Source organism: Zeus faber (assembly GCF_960531495.2).
Source record: "Zeus faber genome assembly, chromosome: 1".
NCBI lineage: Eukaryota > Metazoa > Chordata > Actinopteri > Zeiformes > Zeidae > Zeus > Zeus faber.
The window spans coordinates 51624952-51643524 of NC_137193.1; the positions used below are offsets into that span (position 1 = coordinate 51624952).

The 18573-nt window shown below is 44.0% G+C and overlaps 1 protein-coding gene across 3 annotated transcripts in view; it reads right to left on the reverse strand.

Moving 5' to 3' along the window:
* Window positions 1-18573, reverse strand: part of LOC307235680 (adhesion G protein-coupled receptor D2) — a 126874-nt gene that overhangs the window by 10973 nt on the left and 97328 nt on the right. For all 3 annotated transcript variants that reach the window (XM_080007846.1, XM_080007845.1, XM_080007847.1), the window contains one exon: window positions 10420-10502. In XM_080007846.1, coding sequence (XP_079863972.1) covers window positions 10420-10502 — 83 coding nt within the window. The remainder of the gene's footprint in view (window positions 1-10419; window positions 10503-18573) is intronic.

An 18573-nucleotide genomic window follows, 5' to 3' on the forward strand; every position in this document is an offset into this window, starting at 1 on the left:
GTTGCTCCGCAAATGAACTCAAATCATAAATCAAATACAGTACATCCTTGAGTGTGGAGGGCTGCTTTTGTGGGGCACAAAAGATTGAACTTCTGCTTCATGTATCCCCACGCGCCCAGCTCCGTAAATGTCTACTCTGTGAACGTGCACGAGTCTTTGCGAGCCGCTTTATTGGTTAGATCAATACCAAAGCCCGTACAGGGACAACATTAAGAGCAGCAGTAGCAGGCCGACCGCACGAACCTTCAGACGCAAACACTTGCTGTGTTGCTTGTACTGTCCTACTGTCCAGGTTCCTTTCGATACACAAGGTCTGAGCTCTCCTATTCGCAGCAGTACCAATCAAGTTTCCGGAGGACATCATCATCATTTCCATGTCCAATGCGCCTTGCAATTACTCCAATGCAACTTAAAATTACAGCGGAGCAGTTAGGGGTTTAGTGCTGTGGTGGATGGGGTGGTTGAGTAGCCCGGTGCTCGTTAACCCAACCAACGAGCATCCACCACAAGCGTCTTGTTCAAGGACACTACGGCACGCCATCATAACGGGCAGGGGATTGAACAGGCAACCTTCAGACTACTAGACAACCTGCTCGACCTCCTGAGCTACTGCATCGGGCATTTTACATCGGTGGGGGGCGGCAGCGCGGAGTGTCCCCCGTTATGCATGGGTGCCAATTACGGATGGAGGGAGACAGGTCTCGATATATATCTGATCCAAGGTCTTCTATAGCCTCCTCCCCTCCCGTGATAAGCAGACTATGCTGCGACGCTGCTGCCCGCACAAGGAGACACTGGTCGTGTCCGACTAAGTGTTGATAACACACTTAATATTTTACAAATTAGAATTTGTTTTCATTTGATGACCATCGGCGCTGATACGAGAAAATGAACTAAAAAAATTGAAAAAAAAATTTGAAAAAAGAAAAAACGCCGGTGGGGCGGTGGGCAAGTGATGTAATCGGTGTTCGCCCGAACACTGTGTAACACCGGTAACACCCATAACCACAGCAACCCTAGCAGCCCTTGTCATCTGGGATGCTTGCTGAGTATGTGTTGAACTTCTGAGAGGGGGTATGGAAGTTTAACATGGGAAAAGCTGCTTGGTAGCTTCCATATGTCAACTCTGACCAAAAGGGTGGCTCGGTGAGGGGAAAAGTAACTCTGCATCTATTTTGTTGTCCAGCTTTAGATGCCAGGCAAGTGCTTTGGATTTATCTCGTTCTTCCTTCCCTATGAAAGTCTGGTCATTGAGGCATGTACACACAATTCTTCCACTCCTGACTCTTTAAAAGTATGTGTGCCCCGCAAAAAGGAACAAAAAAAACAAAAACAGAAATAATATACACAATGCAGAGTGCCATACGTTGAGCAAAACAAACATCCCCTTCGAATTAAAAAACATTCTCAACTTGCCCGTCAAACACAAGTTCGGTCCATTCGGTGAGACTGTACCAGAGAACCACTCTGCACCGTGTATCAAGCTTACTTCAGACTCTAATGTGAAGTGAATAGGGTAAGATGAGGTGAGGCCGTTCTGAGCAGAGACGTAGCCCGAGGCTGAACGGTGGAGTGCAGCAAGGCGATCGGATCAATATGTCCTCGACCATGGTCTAGCCCGGGTCAGCTGGGAAGGCAGCTGAGGGCCGCTGGTATGACTTATACATAGACCTGGGATGGGATTTTACACTGCCATTCATTTTATATAGACACATGAATAACCTTTAATCCTATTATGGTGGTCATTTTAGTGCCCCCCCCCCCCCCCCCCCCCCCCTTTCGTCCACATTTTCTTAAAGAACACAAAGTACAGTAGCTGTTACATCATTTGTAAGCTCCAAAGGGCAAACAGCAACTATATAACTACTGGCAAGCAACAAAGTGCTGCAACTGTTGAGCAACACGGAACAACATAATCAGATATGCATCTTTTTAAATACGTACGACACATTCACTTCAGATAAGTGATCTAAAATGATCAAGATCAGGTATTGATTACTTTCAACTTTATTTCCATATATTAGCTTTACGGGTCACATGTCTATAGTATTCACAGTACAGTAGTTGCCAAAGTTATATAGAACTGTGCTGCAGTCACAATAGTGAAAAAGAGTGTGAGAACAGAGTCACATCTGATGCTACACAACAGCATGTAGTCTTTTCATTAAACACCATGTACTTCTATACTATATTAGGGCAATGCTGGTACATGGAGTTATTAGCAGGAAAACCCCAATTTCCCTGTCGATATGAATACTGCCAAAGAGCTCATAGCATTAAAAGTCTACATAGACCACCAGCAGTTACTGCACATCCACAAAATAAGTGACCGGGTTTCCTGTTAAATTCAACTGCAATTTAAAAAGACAAAATTGAAACAAACAACAAAGATGGCAAAATCAATAATAAAATACACTTCATGGCACACGATTACATGATTCCAATTAATTCTTACTTGGTTACATCAAGGGGCCATTATTTTCAATATATCCATCATGTCTTAGTAGTCAAGAGGCGTGTGTGTGTGTGTGTGTGTGTGTGTGTGTGTGTGTGTGTGTGTGTGTGTGTGTGTGTGTGTGTGTGTGTGTGTGTGTGTGTGTGTGTGTGTGTGTGTGTGTGTTGCAAGTAGCCAAGTCCGAAACAGCCATCCACAACTGATATAAACGTCAGTTGGAATTTGTAAAAACTCATAAATAATGGATGGTGGGGTAAGGGGCCAGACAGGGGAGCATCTTCAATGAGTTTGAAGAGCCAAGCCCAGTTTTCTCATCTCAAAAGCGGGGAGCCATCCTAATGATTGCGCCTGGAGACCCAGGGGTCTCCTTCAGCCCCTCAGCCCCCCACCACACCGTCAGACCCCTCACAAGCCCCTGCCGTCGGTCCGCTACATGTTCCCAGCCAGCGCGAGTCGTGGGGAGCTCTTAAATTAAACATTCACGGCAGCGCCCGTCGACTGTTTTAGGCAAATCAGCAGAATAGGAAAACAAACAATGCGCCTCAGGAAGAGTCTTATTTTTAATTCGGATGGGACGAAGGCAGGAGAGAGGTCCTCAGAAGTATTTTAACAGAGGGAAGGATATCTCATTTTGGTGCGCGGAGACCGTAAGATAAAAAAAAGGGGCAGCTGGATCAGGTGGGAATGAGAAGGCGAATGTAGTGAAGGGAATGTTTTTTGGAGAATTGAAATGAGAGACAGACATTGAGAGGAGGCCATGGACGCAGCGATGACGCCGGGCTCCTTGGTCTCCTGCATCAGCAGGGTTAAGGTCATCTTCAGGACTGGGGAGGGAGGTTTGGGGGGGTGAGACGGGGACCACTATCTTCTCTCCCCTGACCTGCATTCAGACATAAACAGGAAGTCCCCCCACAGGAAGGGAGGAAGTCATATTTTCTACAGCTGCGGGCTGGACAGGACAACATTGCATTGAGAAGCGCGTTGCAATTAGCCTTCAGCGCACGATTCCAAGGAAAAAGTCACGACATCAAAGATGTGTAAAGAACCTCAAATGATCAAATATTATGTAAGAAGAATGGCAAGCGGCAGGGAGAGGTCTTCTTGTGTTCAGAATTAAAACTGTCTTTGGTATCTTTTCCTGTCGGTAGCAACGGCCTTTTTCCTGCTCCTGCACCAGATAAAAACCTTTTTGTCTTTGTCTTTGTTGGATGCAGATCAAAGCCCCGTTTCCAGGCTGGGGACATGTGCGATCAGTCAGAGGACGACATCTGCAAGTTGTAGCTATAAATCAGATTGTTGAGGCAGCTCCTCTCGGTGTCTGGTGGCAGTTTAAACAACAGAGACCCCGTTAAGACAGACGGCGTTCTCAGTTCCTGGAGGAGAAGAGCCGCTCGCCGTTAAACGTCTGGCACGTACGTAGGCACGTTCTGCGGCATTTCCTTCGTTGGTTTGGATCTGTGTTTAGCTCTGAATTAACTTAATTCCCCTTTAAAGATGCATTGCATTCCATTGCCAATTTGAGTCGCCCACTCATTTGTGAAAGCCACACCCTTCTTTGAGGAGACCACCGTGTTCTTTGCTCTTGCGTTTCTCGCCCACGTCCTCCGTGACTAATTCAACCCACAGAAAGACAGAGATCGTCATGCCTCTCTTCGTCTCAAAGGTCATGGTGAGATTGGAGATGGTCTTTGTGGTACAGTGAAGACGCACCATTTCTATGGAATACCATCAAAATGGTGCAAAAGAATCCACACATTCAAAGATATTATGTGGACGCACACAGAATGGCAGACAGGATTATTACACCTAATACACTCTTGTAATATCGACACCCGAGTGTGGTATCCAGAACGTTTTTTTACACACTCATGAAGACACTCAACAAGACCTGATCGATTCCCCCGCCTGCCGAGAGGACGGGTGATGGGTCAACCCGGGGCCCAGAAGGAAGTGATTTAATGTCCAAAAAGAGGTGTTTTTTTGTCGCTCCGTCTCTTTCCTGTTGTGTTCTGATACGGACTTCCTCTTTGGACACGGGTGTCATCCTTCCATCCCACCCCATCTATCCGTACACCCACGGCACACGGAAATGTCATTCTGCTGCCATACTAACCCCCCTCCCCTACACACACACACACACACACACACACACACACACACACAGAAAAATAGCACCAAACTGTCTGTCAGAAGGTCAAGTTGGACACAAGAGAGAACACTGCATTATGTGTCTATATTTCAGGGCATTTACCCCTGTTCAAGTGGAGAGGGCTCAAGTGGAGTGTTTACGTTCCAATAAGCGGGGAAAGATGAGGTGAAAGACGGAAGACGACAGCGCCAGATAAGGACGGATAACTGAATACTCAAGTGTGTGAGCAGCGACCTGGCTGTAAGTCACGTGCGTGCCAGGGTGTGACCGAGGGCACGCTCACCGCCAAGGTATGAACGGGATGATCTCTTCCTGTCTGCAACGGTATCTCTGCGGCCGACACCCTTCCTGCCATGTGAGACCACGCACACAAACCCAGACACACACACACACACACACACACACACACACACACACACACACACACACACACACACACACACACACGCAAAACGCTGTTTGTTTTACTATACGTGTGAGGACATTGACCTGACTTTGACCCATTGTCTTTTAACAGCTTTAGCATAACACTGTAACCTTTCACCCTCACCTGATGCTGACTCCAACCCTAAACCCTCGGATGGACGTGGCACAGTATCATATTGCTTCATTTTCAGGTGCCACACACCGGTACAACAGTTCCAACTCTGCCAACAACAAAAAAATCTATTTCATCAAAAGCTAATGCATGTTTCTGTGATATAGCCAGATGGTGAGTAGTTTTGCAGAGAATCGCTGATGGAACCCGTGACATTTTAACCGTGAATTGGTTTCGGCAATGATAATAATAATGCCATTTGATTCTCCATATGTGTGTGTGTGTGTGTGTGTGCGCAAATCTATGACCCGAGGCAGTGCCTTCACCAGTGTGTTAACCTGTTTGCACTGATGCACACATAATCACCGACAGTAACACTTCCTCTCTCATGCGATCCACAAGCATTTATTACTCACTTAGACAACGTGGAAAAACAGACATACACACACACAAATCACACAAACAAAACAACGCCTGTGCAGCGATTCAGCTTTGCTCCTTCGCTCATTCATTGGATGAAACCTCCACTATAATTGGGATGCATATATGGCTCTCATTTATCCCAACCCTAGCAACACACACACACACACACACACACACACACACACACACGGACAGAGGAAATAAGCTCAGCGTTGCTTGTGTCTGTGGAGGATGTGAAGTGTGGCGATGGCACATTAACGATGGGGCCCACAGCACCAGTACGCAACGGCCTCGCCGCACACAAACCGTACGCGGCGCTTTCAATTCAATGAGGATTGTTGGAGGAGAACAATGGGGCCGGTGCCCGCCGAGGGTTGGGAGAGGGTGAGAAAGGTGAGCGGCTCTGCGGTGGCACAGCCGGTGTTTTTGTGTTCTGATCCCGGGGGGTTGACGGGGTCGCGGATCAGAAATATCAGCGGCGGGCGAATTCAACATCCGCTGTTTTCCAGGTAAAAAAAAAAAGAATAGAAAAAAAAAATCTCCCTTCATTCAGATCCCTCTCAACAATACAAAGAGTTTCATCAACTCGGTTTGAGTGGAGTTAGGATTTGACTCGATGCCTGCCGTCATTTTTATCTTAAAAGTTATTTTTAGTTATTTATAACATAAACAATTAATAATTATCTTATTATGCTTCATAATAACCAACAATTAAACATGCTTCAGCGAAGAGAACAACTCCACTCACGCAAGTTCTGGGAATTTAGATTCAGGTTATAAAACAGTCGAAACAGCCAAAAAACTATTATCTTGAATCTGGTCGAAGCAACAATATTCATGAATTCCGTTTTTCCAGACATGCAACAACTGTTCCAGGCCTCGTCGCAGCTCCTGTCTGGGCTCCCAAGGTCTTTGCTTCCACGCCGCGTATACAGTTAATGGAGCCGGCTCATCTGATCAAAAGCCTTCGGTTGATCAACACCGCAATTGATCAGCCGGCGCCCCCACTCTAAGCGGGGCTAATTGATCAATCATCTCGCGCTTATTGCTGCAGATTAAAGGAACGTGAGGAATGGATGGAAAGATGCTCACCGCCACACACACACACACACACACACACACACACAGACACACACACACACCTTAGAAATAGGAGTGTGTGTGTGTGTGTGTATGTGTGTGTATGTGTTAATGAAATAAAATAAATGATTGTGTGAATACTGTATGCATGGAACTAATCATCTCTCTCTCTTTTTGCTTAAGTTTGGTTCTGGTTGGTGCAGACAATCCCGTCCGGTCTTGTCTCTTGTACGTGTACTTTACAGTAGCGGTGGAAGAAGAACTCACACATCTTTTTTCAGCAAAAGTATAAATACCCTGACACAAAAAATGACTTGAGTAAGAGTGAAATGACCACATTGGCATTTCTAGTTTCCAAGAAAAGGTACAGTAAGTCAGTGATTGCTGTTCAAAGTACCTTTACTGTATTAACACTGAAAGTAATTGTCACATGCAGTGTACTGATATAAGAGTTTATAAAATGGCACAAAGTGCAATTGTACATTTCTTCTGAAGATGATGCTCATGCAGATCCTGATTCTAAATTACAGAAAAGCATAGATGGAGTCATATTAACTACATATTCAGGATATGAACCATTGATGATGGATCAATTAAAATTTGCTTTGGAATGTAGTGGAGTGAAAGTCCAACGTCTGTGAAAAATGAATATACTTCATTAAGTAAATACGGATACTTGAAAAATGTACTAACCACTGCTTTACTGAAAAAGATAAAAACAAGAAATTACAAACAGCGTATAACAGAGGTAACGTTTGCGTGTGAGTGTGTATGTCTGTTCCTGTGTTTGTGTGTGTGTAGTGTGTGTGTGCGTGTGTGTGTGTGTGCGTGTGTGTGTGTGTGTGTGTGTGTGTGTGTGTGTGTGTGTGTGTGTGTGTCTGTGTGTGTGTGTGTCTGTGTGTGTGTGTGTATCCCATGCTAGTCCACCCAGTTGACAGACATGACACTAGCGGTACCCTGCCAGGAAGCACCGTAGCACACCGGCCAAAACAGGAAGGCCCCCACGCTCCCTCCCCCCGCCCCGCCCCATCCTCCCCCGTAGAGACTGACAGGCCGGCTGGCCAGTGGCGGCCCCAGGGAGGCCCCTGGGGGCCCCCGGCCGCAGGCAGTGTGTGAGCGGAGGGGCCCAGCTGTCCTGCCGTGGGGCTCCCTATCGCGTGTGAATGGGGCTCGAGAGAAGCGCCGGTGCTAAGTGGTCCGGCACGGCGATGCTCGGCGGGCGGGAGGCCCCGGCTGGGGGCGGGGTCAGTGGGTCGCAAGCAGGCAAAGGGGTTTTCATCCAGAGTCAACATTTTATGAAGAGGATGAGATAATGCAACAGGGGTGACAAAGGGAAATCAAAAAATTGTGGGGGAAGAAAAAACAACAAAAAAACATCCTGAAATCAAGCGAGTTTTACTTGTACAGTAACAATGACAAAATTATACAACCGTTTAACCAACACTATAAGCTGTATTTTATGTGAAGATATTTAAAATATGGAGCAAATTTAATTTGTGTTTTGATAACGTATTAGAAACTATAGATAAATAGATAGATAGATAGATAGATAGATAGATAGATAGATAGATAGATAGATAGATAGATAGATAGATAGATAGATAGATAGATAGATGGATAGATACTTTATTCTAGATACATTTAATGATTCAAATTGGTGTTATTATTATTATTATTATTATTATTTTTATTATTGTTATTATTATTATTATTATTATTATTATTATTATCTAAGATAAGATAATATTTTTGATCCCGGGGGGAAATTCAAGCGTTACAGCAGCAGAAATAGTTTATGTAATAGTGATGATATAGTTAATCCAAACAGTCAGTAAAATAGTCATAACAATATACAATGTAGTCATAACATATAATTCACCTTCAAGTTAAATTTGGATTTAAATTCATAGCTCAATGTGTCTCAAATCTGCTGCCGTTATTTTCTCTATTACATTTTTTATTGTAGTTATTATACTAAACAATTCGTACGAAGAAACAAATACATAGTATACAATGGAGGAAGTGGGGGAATCCATGAAATTAGGAAGGTGTCGCATTTAAACCAAAATACAGAGGACAATGTCACAACTCAACAGCCGACAACCCTTCCCACAGTAACTAAACACTCCATCAGGACGGGACAATGTCTCCACAGGGGAGACGGGGCCGGGCGGCTCCCCCAGCGTGGAGCTCAGTCGGTACAATTAACCGTGGACGTGGAACAGCAGTACTCCCCCCCCGTCTCTCCCAAACACCCATCCTGCCTCCCCCTCGCCTCAACCTTGATGGGGTAACCAGGCTTCCCCCCCTCTCCCCCCGCTCACTCCCCTGGCTGGACTGATTCACACTCCTGGTGGGACGGGGGACCACACTTCCACTCACCTCTGGTGTGAACCTAATTGTTTACACTTTGGTATCGGATTTCAGGCCGAGCCGGGGTCCGGGGCTCAAAAAAAAAAAACAGGCACCGTCAAAACTTCACAGAGAAGCAGAGAAAAGGAGAGATAGAGAGGGGTGGAGGGGCTAGAGAGAGAGAGAGAGAGTGAAAGAACGAGAGAGAAGGATAAAGAGACATGGACCACCCAATAGCAGAACAAACAGCGAGAAGGGGGCGCGGAGCAAAGTCAAGATGGATAACACTGAAGAGGGGAAAGATGAAAATGGCTGGAGCAAGGGCTGGTAGAAAAAAAGGGAAAATTAAAAGAGACAGGTTAAGAGAGGGGGAACGGAATTTCTGCCAATTTTTTAAATATTTTTTCAAACCAGAGTAATCAATAAAAAGGCAAATGGGTAAGATAACTTCACCATTTATGATCCTTGAACTTGTGCATTTCTTATTGTTATTCAGAGAATCTAAAAGGAGGAAGAATTTGTCCCATTCTCTTTCCAAAGTGTTTGAACATTTTCATGAATTACATTTTTTCGCATTAGTTGACTTGACAGAGCATCAGTGTGATACAGTACAGATAATGTCCACTAGGGGGCTGAGGCACCACGGCGTGTCAGTTCTTACAGTGGGAGTTCTATGCTTCATTTCATTTTATAGGCAGACAGACAGACAGACAGACAGACAGGCAGGCAGTCAGGCCGACAGACAGACAGACAGATAGATAGATAGATAGACAGATAGATAGATAGATAGATAGATAGATAGATAGATAGACAGATAAAGTCATTCTAAAGGATTTAAGAGGTTCAACCAATTTGAACTGATATAAAAAAAACAGTATAATAACTAACATAGAATCTTGAAAATCTATTTAAATAATATTTCATTTATATGTAAATTCTCAAAATTCAATTCAATTCTTAATTCAGAATTGAGTATAAAACGAATCAAACTAAATTGAATACAGTTATTATGAGCTGAATTGCACATTAAATGTATTGGCATTGAACTGATGTGAATAAAGTCAAACTTACAAGTGAATTGAATTGAATTGAATTAAATTGAAAGAAATCAAACTGTATTCAATTGAAAGGACCTTATGTTGCCGCCCTGGGATGTTAGATAACGTGTAAACTCCGCAGAATGACCTCATGCTTTTTTGGTTCAGGCTGTTTGTATTCCAGGGTTAGAGGTCAAATGCCACCGTTTGACCCCTGCGCTGGCCTGTTACCCAAATCTCCAAGTCCTAGAGCGCTGACTGACAAGCATAGTCGTGTGTGTGCGCGTGCATGCATCTGTGCGTGCTTGCGTGTTTGTGTGTGTGTATGTTTGTGTGTGTGTGTGTGTGTGTGTGTGTGTGGGTATGCATGCGTGCAGTTAGTTACCTTTCTATGGAGCTGAGCTGCATGGGAAGTGTGGCTCAGGGGATCTTCCAGACTCTCTGGAACACAAAGAATGGACAGCTGACCTGAGGGTAGATGAGCACACACACGCACACGCACACGCACACGCACACGCACACGCACACGCACACACACACACACACAGGCATACAGCGAGCTCCGTTAGGATAAATGTAAATAAAAAGATGCATCTTGTAATACATTACAGCATATAAAATAAAAATAAATGTTGTATAGAGACTTGAACTGCATGTGCGCATAAGCACAGATGCTGTTTTGGGCTAGTTAAGTTGGAATAAATCATGAAATCACAATTTTTTATTTACTAACTCTCATGATGGTGATATAACTACAAAAAGTATTTTATTCAATTAATTTAGACTCGAAGATTGACTAAATGTAATCTTAATATTTAAAGTAATACTAACAGTCTTCCATCTTAATATCTAAGAGACCTCAACTTAACTGCATGTAACAATGGATTCAGCCGAATACATAATAATTGCACAGATATAGAAAATAACGGAATGGGAATGTTCGAATGAAAATATTTATTTTGTTATTTTAATTTTTCATTTAATTTTTTTCTATTTACCCAAACCATCCCGCAGGCTTCGATCTCTCTGTGGGCCGTGTCATTGGCACCCCTGCGCTAAAGTTATCTGCATAGTATATATTTAAATATCTCCCACACACACACACACACACACACACACACACACACACACACACACACACACACAGGGCAGCAGCATCTAGTACACTGAGGCAGTCATTCCCTAGCAGTCCATCTCTCTGTCTCTCTCTCTCTCTCGCTCCCTCTCTCTCCCTCTCTCTCTCAGCCCTGTTATGGTCGAGCTCCAGCGCCTCCTCTGTCAGTATTAATCTCCCTGCTTGACTGCCAAGCTGAAGGTGGGCCACCTGCCACCGCCCGTAACCAGAACTCATTTTCACCAAGTCGCCTTGCGAGACACCGGCCACCAGACGTGCACGCAAACACACACACACACACACACACACCTCCCCATCACAAAATATCTTCATCTGTCTCTGTCTCATCTACATCGGCTGAGCGGGGCTCCAGGGGTGGTACAAGGGGGATGAGTAGTCCAGAGGAGAAAGGTCAATGCATTCAAGGAGTTCATCATTCTGAGGTGTCAGAGCCTCTCTTTAGGAGAGCAGATAAGGTGGAATGAGGGGAGGAGATGAGAGGAGGGGAGAGAGGAGGAGGAGGAGGAGGGTAGGAAAGGAACAGGGGGGAGTAGGGTACAGGGAAGGAGCGGAGAGAGCAGGTGTCACGCTCTCCACTTCTGCCTCCTCTTCCACCTTCTCTCTCTCTCTCTCTCTCTCTCCCTCCCCCGTCTGTGTCTATGTGTGTGTGTATGTGTGGTGGGTGTGGCTGCATTCTCCGGCTCTCTCCTGATGACGTCACCTCACCTGCTCTGCCTACGTACCTGCAGTCCATCAACTCATCACCAAGCAGAATATCAACTCCGGTTTGCTATCCACTCATCGCCAGATCGTTAGAACTACCACGTTAGTCTCATTCCCCGCCACTCTGTGTTATTCTTAGTCAGAGTGTTCTCAGTGTTTGATTCCTGTTACTTATTGAAGTGCTTCCCCGTTGTCCCAACTCTGTTACCAACTCTCCGGATCCCTGCCTGCCCACCCGCATGCCTGCCTGCCTGCCTGCCTGCCTGACCTCGCCGCCTGCCTTGCTTGCCATCCTCTTATCCCCTTGATCCATTCAATAAATCCCAGTTCACATTTACCACTATTCCTGTCTCTGTGTCTTGCACTTGGGTTGGCTAGTTTAGCTGTAACAAGAGGGGAGGAGAGAGGAGGACAGAAGATCTGATTAGGAGATTAGAAGAAAAAACGGTGGATCTGTGTGACGGAGAGTTGAGTGAGGAGCGAGGGACACAGATAGCACTTTAAGAGAGTGTCGGCTTTGTTGGTGTGTGTGTGTCTGTGTGTCACTGAAACTGGTCAATACCTATTAATGATCAACTTCACGCCTATGAATGACGACCATTTTGAAGAGGAAAACGTGACAGTGTTGCGCATGTAAACTTTGAGACAAGTTTATATATTACATATTTGCATACACACCCCAAGCACATGGCTCAGTGTCTGGTCTGAGGTAAATAGCTTTTAATAGCATCAAACCCGCAGTGGTTTGTTGGGGACCATCTGGCGGGTTTCTACCCGTGGCTCTTTGGAGTCCACACGGGTGACGGTGGACGGACGGGTGCTCACAAAGCCCCTGGCCAAATCCCCCGGGATTCCCACACACCCTGTTTCTCCTCTCTATGCCTTTCTTCTTTATCCCCTTCTTCTTCTTCTTCTTCTTCTTCTTCTTCTTCTCCTCCTCCATTCTGTCGCAGTGACTTGTCAGATCCCCGTGCTGTGGACGGCCTCTTCCAATGGCACCACGCCAGACTCTGCTGTCTCAAGTGTCGGGCGGAAAGAGGTGCGTGCGTGTTTGTGGAAGATTAAGAGAATTGTGCCAGAGTTGTTGAGAAAGGTTTTTTTTTGGTGGACGATGAGAGGGAAGGAAAGAGAGAGAGAGAGAGAGAGAGAGAGAGAGAGAGACGGGACGATTCCTCGATGAAGCTAAATGTTGGCACTCTTTGAGCTACATGCATTTCTTTGGAGGCGAAACGTAAGATGTCTTTTGGAGCCATGTATAGAATCCACTACACTACAGGTTTAGTCTGATACTACTGCTGTGCTTTCATTTGGTCACTGACTGAAAACAGATTTTTACTGATTAAACCCCCCCCCCCCCCCCCCCAAAAAGAAAAAAAAAACAAAACAACAATGCTTCGGCGACTGCTGTCAAAGGTGTTTGCACACTGTTCCAACTATAGCCAACAAACGCCAATTAGCCCCATTGACCAACAGTGTTGGCTCAGTGAGCGCTGAGAGTCAGGTGATGTGTTGTCCAATTCAACAATGTTCAGTCGGGATTGAGTGTAGTTGTTGATCGTCTGAGCGATGTGTCAGATGTGTCCATCAACTCCACCATTTCCATAGGCAACATTGTTCGCTTCTCTTAGGCCCATATTAGAGAAACTCAACTTGGTCCAAGAGAGGGTAAAATAATGTCATTATTATATCTACCTTTGTATGTAGTATTATAGTATAGATGTGATTTTCCATGGACCAATAACTGCACACATCCATCCCACAAAGAGTGGGATGGATGGTTGGTTGGTTGGTTGGATAGATGGATGGTTGGTTGGTTGGATGTATGGTTGGTTGGTTGGTTGGATGGATGGATGGTTGGTTGGTTGGATGGATGGATGGTTGGTTGGTTGGATGGATGGTTGGTTGGTTGGTTGGTTGGTTGGATGGATGGATAGTTGGTTAGTTGGTTGGATGGCTGGTTAGTTGGTTGGTTGGTTGGATGGAAAGTACTATCTAATAAAAAAAAAAGTGGATCTGAATCTTTGCAGAACACCACCCCCAACCCTATATTTGTATTTCACACAATTTTCAATGGCACCAGAGTGTGGCTCGGCCATTGCATGAAAGAATAACAAGTGGTTTGGACGGTTGGCCCAACCCTGTGTGACGCAGAGGAGTTTGGGGGTGAAAGCCGGGCCCTTGTCAGGAAGTTTTCACTCCCTGTTTCCCATGGTGCCCCTGGCCTCTCCAACTCTGCGTCAGCGACTGAGAGAAGCCAGACGCAGGCGGGATAATCACCCCCTAATAAGAGACTATATTGAAAGCAGCCTGGCAAGAGCACTACAAGCTGGAGGAACCCCACCACCATCCCATACACACACACACACACACACACACTCACTCACTCACACACACACACACACACACACACACACACACAAACACACACACACATACGGGACAGGAGAATTCATAATTCATGGTGATGCACAAAAACGACATAGATACTTATTTGTAATATCACAATATGCACACATGCGAAAAGACAGACACACGCACACATTCCCTTTCCTTCTACCCCCCTCACCGCCAGCTTAGGAAAACGTTAGCACATGGTCCCAGAGATATCGATAATTTCACGACATATCAATTATCAATTCGGAGAAAGAGAGGGGGAACCGGATCCTTAGCGTGTGTTATGAGTTTGCTTTGGAGCGATTGTACGAAGGGATGTGAGGGGCCGACATCCCAATGAGCCACAAACCCTAACTTAAAAAGTCAACCTAGAGGTACTCCTAAAAAGTAAAAGAAAGAAGAAAAACAGTCCCCTGATGAAGGCATATAGGCCAAAATAGATCACTTCAAGAAAGGATAAAAAAAAATAAAAAATACCACAAAAAAGTGTGCCTTGGAAATTATCTTGATTTGTACCTATTAACAATATTGTTTACGATCTCTTTGGTTACACTCCAAAAAGTAACCTGGACTTGGACCTTTGAGAGGCTCTTCAGAACTATCGGGTGTCTAAAAACTGTTCTTTTCAGAACCCCTTTTTTACAACTTCAAAAACCCTGAAAGTACCTCACTGATCCCTGAACCTTAGCCGGGAAACATTGATGGGACTTGGCCTGGCTCCGATTATTTGCTACCCTAGACAATCCCCAAATATCGAACATGACTTTTGGCAGCACCAAGAAACTCTTGTTGGAAATAATAATAATAATAATAATAATAATAATAATAATAATAATAATGAAATGATAAAAATAAATACAGCTGTAGGCAGCAATACATGGGTTCCACATTAGTCATTTTAGATATATATTACAGTTCTCTGGATTCTGTGCAGCGTAGCACAAGTCCCAATTTTTCGATTTTTACAACCACTCAGAGACTAACCCTGGATTTATATAACATTGGTTCATGATGTCACAAACTGACTGTGTTCTCAAATTAACGCCAATGTTGTAAAATTTCCGTTGAGTTGGTAAAGGTTTATCAATATTTCCTGATTCAAATGTAGATCGGTGTGAATCCAGCTTGGACGACAACATGAATGAAACGTTCCGGTTCCATCGAGATCTCAACCATGTCTATAAGTTCTGTGATTGTCGTGTTGGATACTTTTAGGCTGAAAAAAGCCAAGGAGATTAATAAAAAATAAAAAATAAAAATCATATTAGTTGCGAATTACATATGGAAGATTTTTCCTTAAGCAGGCATAAAGCAAGAGATTCAATTATATGGATTCAGCCTGATATAATATAATATAATAATAATAATAATAATAATAATAATAATAATAATATATCAGTCCAGACATAATAGTCATCTTTATCTTGTGTAATGTGACATACACACTTTAATAGAATGCTTCTTTGTTTTCTTGACTTTCCACAATTTTTAGGGAATTTTAGTGGTGACTTCCTCCCTTGGATTCAATTTCAATAAAATATGTTTCCATGAAAAACGACAAACATGGCTCACGGCTTCTTCCGATGCCTTCCCAAACCATGAACGCATCACTCATTCGCACAGTCCAGTGGACTCGACTTGACGTGGTCACAAGTTTCTGTGGATTAATGTTTTTTCTTGCATTTTCATGAATCCAGCCAAGTAATGGGGACATACACACACCTGGTTTATAATCTTTAACCGCTACAGAGTGATGTAGAGTCCACAACACGCACTGGACGCTACTCAAATGGACATTCTGACCCATAATCTGTACATTTGTAGTACATGGTACATAGACCTGCGGGTTGGACTCCTAATAATAATAATAAAAGTAATAATAATTATTTATAATAATATATATATAAATACATCTGCAGGTAGCAATACACAGAGTAAAGTTGAGTCATGTTAGGTACGCATTACAGGTTTAAAAGGTTCCGAGGTTCCGTTATCCAAGGTTCCCAAATCTGCGCTCTGCGGTTATATGCAGGGACGGTTGGAGCGGAACGAGGGACGGTCTCTGACTGTGTCAGACCAGACGTCACTGAAAATCTTTAATCATCTCTCTTTTTGCGGGGATGCGGGCCACGCCGGGTTTGTTTTGGTTGGGGGGGGGGGCGAGCTCAAATTCAAGTTGGTGTTTGATGAAAAGGGGGCGAGGGCGGACGAAGCCCCAGCGCTCCTGCCTTGCGATTGGCTCTTCGTGTCACATGTTTGTTTCTCTGCTGAACAATTGGCTGTTCGTGTCATGTCTTCGTAGGCATGCAGTAGAGAGAGATGGTAGGTAGGTAGAGGAGGTGGGTAGGCAGAAGTAAACGGTCTCTGTATTGAAAATAAATCTCAGAAATTTGTCATGGTTTAATCGCCCAGCCCTGGTCTAAAACCTCGTCTTAAGGTTTTAGTACTTCCTGTTGTGCGGAGACGCTTTCTGTGACCGATTTAAGTTTCCAGCGTTTTGTAAAACACAGCGCGTGTTACAGTTTTCAGAGTTTCCTTCGAGCGTCGGCTCAAGTTGTCTATCTACAGTACGTGTCACAAGTGACTGGATGCGAATGAGTTCCGAGAGATGAAGCTTGGACTTATATACCTTCAGATGATGATGTCACAAAGCGGCCCGCTCCTGAAACTAATAAAATCACCTCAACCTTCTTCTACTTCCTGCAATACGACGAGTTTTTCCCGCTAATTTCTGCTCTGAATGTACATTGATGTTGATCCAACTAGGATGACAAGACTTCTGAAATGTCTTAGCTCTAACGAAACCTCAACCATCTCTGTGCGTACTGCGATTGTCCTGTTCCAGATACTCTTAGTCCGAAAATTTTTTTAAAACATAAGAAAAAATCCCAGCATTAACAATCGGGATCTAGCCCTGCAGGATGGACAGTAAATGTACAGTTTTCCGAATGTCCATAATGCCGTGAATGCGCATATTCAGCCCAATTCGATCAGATTTTGTCATGGCCAAAACATTTCATTTATATTGTCCCGTGCCGGAACCGAAACCAATTAAAAGCTTATTGAAATACTGTTTTAGAACTTTTACATTTAATTTTAAATAACATTTTAAGGAGCCACAGCTAGTCATGAAAAAGCTGCATTCTGTTTCGCGAGCTAGCGAGTTGAGTATCACTGGTCTAAGCGTAGCAAGCGCTATGTAGTCCACGGGGAGCAGGTCCCTGGATGTAAATGAGTTTCGAAACATGAGGCTTGATTCGGATGATGATGTCACAAAGCGCCCGAGTCGCACCAACAGTCAACTTCCGGTAAAATTGCAACAGTTTTTCACAAATTTCTGCTCCAAATGTAAATCGATATTGATCAAACTCGAACTACAGGACGAGTCTTGTAAAAGTCTGAGATGTCCCAGTTCCAACGAGAACTCGACCATGTCTGTGCGTACTGTGGTTGCTGTGTTTCAAATACTTTTAGGCCGAAAAATGCCAAGAAGATTTTTAATAATTTAAATCTGAGCAATAACAGCACTGTGGGCTGGACTCCTGATGGTAATAATAATAATAATAATAATAATAATAATAATAATAATAATTAATATAATACAAAATGAGAAGATAAAAAAGGATGGGAAGGAAGGGAATCTGCTAAAACATAGTTTCTTTTTTTTTCAGGATACAAGTCTAAGCAGATATTAGTTAGACACTAAGTGCAGATGATCAGATGAGTGCACCGCTCTGTTTCAATTTAAGAAAATGGTCGCCTGCCAGGAACAGGTGTGGCACCTGGCAGAGAGAAAGGGTGGAAAATATTCTGGTTTTGGAAGAATAAACTCAGTTCTTCTGTCAGGCTCAATGTGGTTAAGTAAAATAATATTTTATTAGGTAAATGCACATGGAGAGAGACCTGACACAGGTTTAGGTCCTGATGTCAGTGTTTCCAAGAAGCTCCGTTTTACTTCCTCCACACAAATACACAGAAAACAGAGTTTTCTCCATCCTGGAAGGTATTTTCTAAAAGCACCTGAAACGCTGTTTTCATGGATGGCACAGGAGGTCATAACGCAGACATATACTATATACTACGTCTTCCAAAACATCTGTATATGTCTGGACGAGGCATGTTTGTATGACACTGTGTAGGTGTTTACATGTATGTTTTTTGTGTGCATGTGTGTGATGTGGTACAGGTTGAAGCAGGAATGGAGCTGCAGTTGCCCGATGATCTCACCTCACCTGCACATCTGCTTCTATTTTAATTAACACTCCAAGGAGAGTCATCACAAATGCTGTCATTTACCCACCCACACAC